The sequence below is a fragment of the Hylobates moloch genome, unplaced genomic scaffold, assembly GCF_009828535.3.
Source record: "Hylobates moloch isolate HMO894 unplaced genomic scaffold, HMol_V3 SCAFFOLD_1, whole genome shotgun sequence".
Lineage (NCBI taxonomy): Eukaryota > Metazoa > Chordata > Mammalia > Primates > Hylobatidae > Hylobates > Hylobates moloch.
This window is the reverse complement of record NW_026652276.1, coordinates 216,189,569-216,198,755: the sequence shown is the minus strand read 5'-3', so window position 1 is coordinate 216,198,755 and position 9,187 is coordinate 216,189,569. Positions and strand designations below refer to the sequence as shown.

The 9,187-nt window shown below is 45.4% G+C and overlaps 1 protein-coding gene across 5 annotated transcripts in view; it reads left to right on the top strand.

Moving 5' to 3' along the window:
* The first annotated feature begins 7,140 nt into the window (after window positions 1–7,140).
* The window catches only part of WDR91 (WD repeat domain 91), a 30,505-nt gene continuing 28,458 nt past the window's right edge, over window positions 7,141–9,187 (top strand). For 3 of the 5 annotated variants that reach the window (XM_058426960.1, XM_058426961.1, XM_058426965.1), the window contains exons 1-2: window positions 7,141–7,292; window positions 8,919–9,098. In XM_058426960.1, the coding sequence (XP_058282943.1) occupies window positions 7,170–7,292; window positions 8,919–9,098 (303 nt within the window). In that variant the 5' untranslated portion in view covers window positions 7,141–7,169. Of the gene's footprint in view, window positions 7,293–7,325; window positions 7,606–7,863; window positions 8,273–8,918; window positions 9,099–9,187 lie in introns of those variants that run through there. The other 2 variants (XM_032761840.2, XM_032761838.2) reach the window with 2 other exon arrangements.

Genomic DNA, 9,187 nt, shown 5'->3' with positions numbered 1-9,187 from the left:
TAACGTGAACCAGTACAGAGACGAGTAAACTTGACTTTGGGTTCTTTGTTGAAGAGTCCCATCTTAGGGAGGCATTTCTGCTGTACTGGCAAAGCCAGCCAAAGGAAGCGACCCACAGATAAGGCTTAAAAGGAAGCCCTTCTTTACCCTGTTGGGCTGGCAAAAAGGCAACTGTGGATGTGTGTGTCTCGCAAGCACACATCAATCTGGGGTGGATACTGGGAATTTTGAGGATGGGCAGCTAGCTTACATGCCATCTGCACAGGAAAGTACAATCCACCAGATGTGGTCATTGACTCAGATCCTGATACAAGGAGACATAGAAGGTTTCCCTAAGAGAAGTGCTGGGTGACCCCTCACAGACAGTGGAATGTGATATGAAGAGAAGCCCTGAGGAGGATGACAATGATGTGTTGGAAGAGGGAGAATTCATACCAGCATCCATCGTGACAGAGAAGCATAGGTATTGCAGAAGGCAGAAATGGTTTTGGATTTTAGGAAATGTGGCCACAGAGTTGGAATTCTCCCATGCTGTGCTCCAGTTGATGTTTGTGAAGGCCATGTTACTTATTAACCTAGGAGACTTGAATCATTCCAGCAGTGAAAGTGAATGATTTTATAGGCCCATAAATATGCAAATTCCTACCACTGACCATCTAGCAGTATTATGAGTGGTTTGATACCCTGAGCTCATGAGGACTTTGCTGGGGTGGAAGGTGGTAGGGTAGGCAAGTGGCAGGTTCTCACACTAATTTGAGCTGCTTCTCAAGGAGATATGATCATAGTCTGAGACCTGAGAGAAAGTGGTTCATTTTCTCTCTTTGGAATTCATTATCTCTAAGTAGACAGACCAAAGTTCCCAGAAGGTTCTTGGTAGCAGCATGACGCCCAGGACTATAAGGGTGAAAGAAGCTCAGGGTCCTTCTGGCCCAGTGTTTAAATTGCACACGATTGCTGGGAGCCAGAGAAATGACACGATTTGGCAATCAGAGTTCAGCTGTGAGGTCCTATATTTGGTTCCAAAAATTTAATTGTAGAAGTACAGGATCGGAAATTCTTAGTTTTGCAGCAATTTATGCCTAAAAGTCTTGGGAGGACTAGTTGATAAAAAGCTTTGTATGAGTTATCACGAAGATATGGTTGTTATTACAAATGATCATGCTGTGATTAAAGATTACATTCATTATATTTATAAATTATAAAATGAATATATGTTCATGGTAAGGAATTTGAAAAATATTAAAAAGCCTAAACTCAGAAATCACTTACAAAATCCAACACCTCTACTACCTAGAGCTAATAATTGTTAAGATTTTTTATGTGTACATATGATTGAGAATATGCAAAGCAATGGTATTGCACCTCCAGTTTTGTATCAACTTTTAAAAATTAAACTTATTATTCTGATATAACTATAGATTAATTAACTATAGATTAATAAGCAGTTATAAGAAATAATATAGAGAAAGAAAGGATTTTGAATGTTCGCAATGTGAAGAAATGATAAATGTTTGAGGTGATGGATATGCATGATTTGATCATTATACATTGTATATGTGTATTGAAATATCACTCTGGGCCGGGCGCGGTGGCTTATGCCTGTAATCCCAGCACTTTGGGAGGCTGAGGTGGGCGGAACTCTTGAGGCCAGGAGTTCGAGACCAGCCTGGCCAACATGGTGAAACCCTGTCTCTACTAAAAATACAAAAATTAGCTGGGCGTGGTGGCTCATGCCTGTAATCCCAGCTACTTGGGAGGCTGAGGCAGGAGAATCACTTGAACCCGGGAGGCAGAGGTTGCAATGAGCCGAGATTGCACCATTGCACTCTAGCCTGGGAAACAGAGTGAGACTGTTTCCCAGTCTCAAAACGCTCTTCCGATCAAAAAAGTCTGTCTCAAAAAAAAAAGTCTGTCTCAAAAAACAAAAAGAAAAAAGAAAAGAAATATCACTCTGTATCCCATAAATATGTACAATTATTACATGCCAACTAAAAATAAAAGCAAAAAAAGAAAAAAGAAATAATTCAGAGAGATCCCATTGTATCCTTTACTCAGTTTTCTCCAATAGTAACATATTGTACAATATCATAACCAGGATACTGACATTTACTGATCTTATTCAAAATTCCGTTTTACTTGTACATGTGTGTGTATTTAGTTCTATGCAATTTATCATGTTAGGTTTGTGCATCTATAACCACAGTCAAGATGCAGAACAATTCCACTGCCACAAGGATCCTTTGTGTTGCCCTTTTAAAAATCACAACCCTTCCTTCCTCACCCTCCTCCCACGTGCCCATTCCTCTTCATGGCCTTCACTAATCTGTTTTCCATGTCTACATTTTGGCTCTTCAAAAATACTCTATACATGGAATCATGCTGTTGAAGGACATCTGGGTTGTTTCCAGTTTTGGCTATTATGAATAAACCTTTGTGTACAGATTTTTATGTAAAAATCTAAGTTTTCATTTCTCTGGGACAAATACCTGAGTGTCATTACTGGGTTGTATGGTATTTGCATGCTTAATCTTGTAAGAAACTGCCAAACTCGTTTCTAGAGTGTGAATCATAATTTTAAACACACTGTAACTATTTCTCCAAATAATTAAATTATCTTGAAAAACAAAAATTTTAACAATTTCATAATATTACATGGGATAGATGTAGCATAATGTATAAGACTTCCTCTAATGTTGAACATTTGGTTGTTTGAGATTTCTTTCTCCTTGTAGAAATCAGTAATAGACTCCTGCACGTGGAACTGGTGTGACCAGACCCGCTGGAACTGGTTCCTGTAGTCCCCAGGAGTGACTAAGTTCTGAAAGGCTAATTTGTGCTAACCTCATTGCACAGGGGCCTGAGGAAGATATCATGATGTCACTTTGTAAATCTTTGAATGAGTCATATAACTGTCACACACGGACTATTCGTGGTAGCACTGGCATAAATGATATCCTTTCCACCTATGTTGGAAGACTATTGTAATCAAAAACTACCTTTTAGTTTACCAGGAGGAAGACACTGGAATGCTATGTTTCCATGTAGTCAAGTGCTGGAGGACAAAAATGGTCTTTTTGTGAGCTTTGTACCAGGAAAATGGGAGTGGGATGCCTATCAGGGCCCAATTTTGGGATGGTCTAGTGCCATCTTCTCATCTTGGGGATGGCCTTGCCATAGGTCAGAACATAGGACAAGTGCCGGCTGTGTTGCAAATGAGCATGGGCCCTGCCCGTGGCACTCTCTGATTTCTGGGTGCCTGTGTTTAAAACCTCTTCCGACTGACATAATATTTATTTTGGAAGTGAATGCCCTCAGCCAAGGCCAGTGAGCCTAGTATCTTTTCTCTCTCTTTCCACTGACTTTGCATCCTTGGATTCTAAACCATCTTAGGTTGATTTTGCAGTTTAACTCTCAGTGGGAAGTACAATTTCTTCATTCCCAAGATCTTGGAGGGTAACTCACTGTAGCCTCTAAATACTTATGCCTTTCACTTTGTAAATAACTTCCATTATTAAAGATAAGTTGCACTCTTACTTAAAAAAACCCCATTCTGCATAAATCTTATTTTTAATGTTTAAATTAATTTATTTTCTTTTTTAAAAAAATAAAGAAGGGGTCTCCCTATGTTACTCAGGCTGGTCATAACTTCTGGCCTCAAGTGATTCTCACACCTCGGCCTCCCAAAGTGCTAGGATTACAGGTGTGAGTCACTATGCCCAGATTTTTTTTTTTCTTTCAGCTTATTTTTAAAATTATTTCTTTAAGGGAAATTAAAGAAATTAAGTGGGATCATTGGGCTAAAGAGTAGAAACATTATGGAAGCTTTGATAATCTACAAATTGACTCCTAGAAAAGTAGCTCCTTCTGAAGCTTAATGACAATGCCCCTTTCATTTTATGTTCACCAACAGTGGGCAATAAATTTAAAAAATTACTAATTTGAGAAGTGAAAAAGGGTATCTGTTGTGTGTCACTAATTTTCAGTGAACGAAACATTAACATATACATAGGCTGCCTCCTACAACAAGCATGAGGGCTATCAATAGGAAACCTGTGAATTACTGGATGGATCATGGTGGGCCATTTCCAGTTTTCAGAGGTGCTCATGACTTTTTAAGGAACTGACTACAGTAAGAAAAGATTTACCTACCAAAGGCTATGGCAATGGATGCTCTCTACTAAGCATGTAACTTGGCACTATCTATGAACCAGACAGTGGGCATCCAGCAGACAATGAATCTGCTAGTGTCTTGATTTTGGACTTTCCACCCTCCAGAACTATGAGAAATAAGTTTCTGTTGCTTATAAGCCACCCAGTTTATGGCATTTCTAAAAAAAAAAAAAATTGCAGCCCCAAAAGACTAAGACAGTGACATTTGAGCAAACGCGTGAAGGAGGAAAGGCAGCTATCCATGTGGGTATCTTGGAGAAGACATTCCTGTAGAACAAAGGGTTTGTGCTTAAGCTCTGAGGAGCTGCCTTTCATTGATCAGAAAACTAATCTTAGCTGGTATTACAGGCTCTGGTCTGGGAGGTGTCAGGGCAGATGGAGGTGGGGGAGGTGAGATCTATGGTTGCAGACTTCAGGTGCCCTTAGGGAAATCTAATTCACAACTTTCCTGTAGGTGGAAGCTTTGGTGGTTGCAACTTGTCCAAATTTTCCAAGTTCACTTTGATGATCTGAGATCTCAAAGTAGGAGTTGGTCTCCCAGTAGTCACAGTGGTGACTCTCTTTTCCTGCCCTCGAGGCAAGGTTAGCTGCCTGGAGGGTACACTTGTGGAGACAGGTAGGGCAAACAAAGAGGGCAGAACAAGGTCTGTCTTGTCCTGCTGTGGCTTGCTCTGTGCTATCTTTTTGGCTTTCTCTAGTGTAGATCAGAGCTCTTTTGGAACTGAATTTCCATAGAGTAGGAGTGGAGGGTCTGAGCAGAGGGGCAGCAATGATTCTGAGTTGTATTTTGACAAACACGAAAAGTCATATCATTCGAGGGAAGGAGAAGGGAACACTCACTGCATTTTACCAATAGGCCATTCACTGTGCTAAGCGTTTTACATACACTGTCTTATTAAATTTTCATTACTACTGTGCAAGGTGGGTGTTACTGTCACAGTTTTTTTTTTTTTTTGAGACGGAGTCTCGCTCTGTCGCCCAGGCTGGAGTGAAGTGGCGCGATCTCGGCTCACTGCAAACTCTGCCTCCCGGGTTCATGCCATTCTCCTGCCTCAGCCTCCCAAGTAGCTGGGACTACAGGTGCCCGCCACCAGGCCCGCCTAATTTTTTGTATTTTTAGTAAAGATGGGGTTTCACCGTGTTAGTCAGGATGGTCTTGATCTCCTGACCTCGTGATTCGCCCGCCTCGGCCTCCCAAAGTGCTGGGATTACAGGCGTGAGCCACCGTGCTTGGCCTATTGTCACCATTTTGCAGAAGCAAGGCTCAAAGATATTGGCTGTTTTCCTACTTACAAAAATACGTACACCTTGTAAAAACTTCAACAATAAAAAGAAAGTAAAAAACAAGAAGTCCTTCATAGTCTCACCTCTCAGATAAAACCACTCCAATTGTCACTTGGTATCTGCAGGGGTTTGGTTTTAGGACCCTCCCTAGAAGACCAAAATCCGTGGATGCCCTGATGTAAAAAGGCCTAGTGTTTGCATCTAACCTATACACTTCCTCCTGTATACTTTAAATAATCTCTACATTGCTTATAATACTGAATACATTGTACATGTTATGTAAATTGTTATGCTATATTTAATTTGTGTTTTTAAAAATTGTATTTTTTTTTAAACTGAGATGGTGTCCTGCTGTCACCCAGGCTGGAATGCAGTGGTACAATCTCAGCTCACTGCAGCCTCAACCTCCTGGGCTCAAGCGATCCTCCTGCCTCAGCCTCCTAAGTAGCTGGGACCACAGGCAGCACCACCACGCCCGGCTAATTTTTTTTTTCTTGAGACAGAGTTTCACTCTTGCTGCCCAGGCTGGTGTGCAATGGCGCGATTTCAGCTCACCGCAACCTCCGCCTTCTGGGTTCAAGCGATTCTCCTGCCTCAGCCTCCCGCGTAGCTGGGATTACAGGCATGCGCCACAACGCCCGTCTAATCTTGTGTTTTTAGTAGAGACGGGGTTTCTCCATGTTGGTCGGGCTGGTCTCGAACTCCCGACCTCAGGTGATCCGCCCACCTCGGCCTCCCAAAGTGCTGGGATTACAGGCGTGAGCCACTGCGCTCCGCATTTTTTTTTTTTTTTTTTTTTTTTATAGAGATGTGGTTTCGTCATGTTGTCCAGGCTGGTCTCCAACTCCTGGGGCCAAGAGATCCGCCTACCCTGGCCTCCCAAAATGTTAGGGTTACAAGTGTGAGCCACTGTGCCCGGCTATTTTTTATTTTCAAAACTTTGGAAAAAATATTTTCAATCCTCGTTGGTTGAATCCGTGAATGCGGAACCCGAGGATGCAGAGATCCGACTGCATAGGAACTTGGTGTACAATCTTCCTGAATTTAAAAAATGTACACACACATACATACCTAATTTTTTTTTTTTTCACAAGAAACCAGGACTATAGCGTACATACACTGCTATGAAATTTGCCTATCCTAGCAGTGCATCTTGGTTATCTTGCTGTGTAGCCAATTCGTCTTACTAATGAAAGCAGAGCTTTGGGGGAGTTAGCGCTCTCTGAGGACACACGTGGTTGTGGCTACACGCAGGTCACTCTGCTCTTAGGGCTCCAGCTTCCTCCATGTAGGAGGACGGCAGGGGACCGGGAGCTCTGCGATGTAACGCCAACCAACAGGGCGCCGCACCCCCTGCCCGCCTCTGGACTACCTGGGATGTTCTTAAGATCCAGTCTTGACTTGGGTGGCAGCCGCCACTTCCAGTAATTCAGACAAAGCCGCCGCCGGCGCCGCCAGGACCTCCCCTCGCCACTCCTCGGGAGGGGTAAGGGTGACCCGAGAGGCCAGGCGGGCTGCGGCCGGCTCAGGGGCGGGGACTCGGGCGGGGCGCCGGCCGAGGGGCGAGGCCTCAGGCTAGGGCGCCTGGTGCGTGCGGGCTGGTAGGCCTGTCGCGGCGTGACGTGCTCGGCGCCTGCGCCCGGCCCCGCCCCATTCCTCCCAGGCCCCGCCCCTCCGTCCCTCGCAGCACCACCCCTAAAGACGCTGGTGCTGCGATGGCGGAGGCCGTGGAGCGCACTGACGAGCTGGTCCGGGAGTACCTGCTCTTCCGCGGGTTCACGCACACACTGCGGCAGCTGGACGCCGAGATCAAGGCGGACAAGGAGAAGGGGTTCCGGGTGAGGGGCCGGCGGGAGCGGCGCGGGCAGAGGCGGCCCGAGGGAGCCGGGGAGCGGGCTTCCCCCCAGCACAGCCTCTGGGGCGGGAGCGGCGCTGTCACTCGCGACGGGGCGCCGGAGACCTCAGCGCGTCCGACCCCAGCTTGACGGATGAGGAACTGAGGCCCTCAGACGGACGGGACCTGCCTGAAGCCGCCCCCCGAGTCAGGAGCATCGCCGAGGCTGGAGCCCCGATGTCCCGGCTCCTGGTCTAGGATTCTGTCTCCGCTCCAGCCTCCTTGGCCAGGATGGCGATGAGGTTTTAGGAGCCGAGGTTAGGTAGATGGTTGCGTTTTGGCAACAGATATTCGTGTTGGCTTCCAATGGCAGTGGAAGCAAAGAAGTCTGCAGTCCAAAAACGTTAGCTGCGTTCAAGTATCTGCGGTGTTTGTTTAAAATGGCCTCGTCAGGGACTCATTGGCAATTTTGCTTCTGCAGTTGTGGAAGACCTCATGGCACATTAGAGAAACCCAGACTTCCCCTGCTCTAAAATGGTTTTCCATTGCGAGGTTCTTGGAATGTATATGTGTGTGATTTGTATGTTTGTGTGTACTGACTTCAATGAGAGGCAGTGAGCTAACAGCAAGAGCACTGGAGGGGAGTTAGGAGATCTGGTTTCCTGCCTGGCCAAAGTTAGTGGCTACTTAGTGGCAAAAGCAAATCATTTCACCCCTCTGGGCCTCAGTGGCCTGATCTATAAACTAGGGGCGTTGGACTGGTATTGATATCCAAACCCTTTTCCAGATTCTGTACTCTGCTCTAATTGCTCCTCACAAGGAGGTGACTTCCTTGGCTGACATTCTGAGCAGCTACCACGGCTTCGGTGGAACTTGGATGACTTGAAGGAGTCAGTCCGTGCACCTCCTCATGATCCTTGGGATCCGGGAATTGTGGAGATTGTCTCATACCCTCTTCTTCACCCCACCCCCTTTTTTAAAAATGTGAGGTAACTGAGACTACAGTTAAGCAACACTGCCATTTTTTTTTTCTTTTTTGAGACAGAGTCTCACCGTCGCTTAGGCTGGAGTGCAGTGGCACGATCTTGGCTCGTTGGAACCTCTGCCTCCTGGATTCAAGCGATTTTCCTGCCTCAGCCTCCCGAGTAACTGGGATTGCAGGTGCGCGCTACCACGCCCTGCTAATTTTTGTATTTTTAGTAGAGTCGGGGTTTCACCATGTTGGCAAGGCTGGTCTGGAACTCCTGACCTCAGGTAATCCACTCACCTCGGCCTCCCAAAATGCTGGGATTACAGGCGTGAGCCATGGTGCCTGGCCTGATGACATTGCCAAATTGATCAAGTAAGTCAGAGGCAGATCCAAGATCTGGAGCCAGATCTCTTAGGTTCTGGGCCAAAGCCCTTTTACACCTGAAATTTCCGTGCTTGCTAGAGGGTCAAACCACTTCTCTAACATCAGAAAATTACTGAAAAACTGTTGCATTAGTATGTTTTGAAAATTTTATAGATTGCTAACTTAATAATTTTTTTTTACACCCAGAAGCCATGACAGGAGGAAAAAGCTTTATTCCATGGAGGGGAGAATTCCCTTCTGTCCCTTACCACCTTCTCCATCCATGTTTCTCCCCAGGTGGATAAGATTGTGGACCAGCTGCAGCAGTTAATGCAGGTGTATGACTTGGCTGCTCTTCGGGATTATTGGAGCTACTTGGAGCGTCGGCTCTTTAGCCGCTTGGAGGATATATACAGACCCACAATCCACAAGCTGAAAACCAGCCTGTTTCGCTTTTATCTTGTCTACACAATCCAGGTGCCTGTTGATTCAGGGGTTCTGTTTCCCTTGGTGGAAGGAGCTCTTTGATCCCAAAATAGATTTTCTTCCAGTTCCTAGGGAGGACT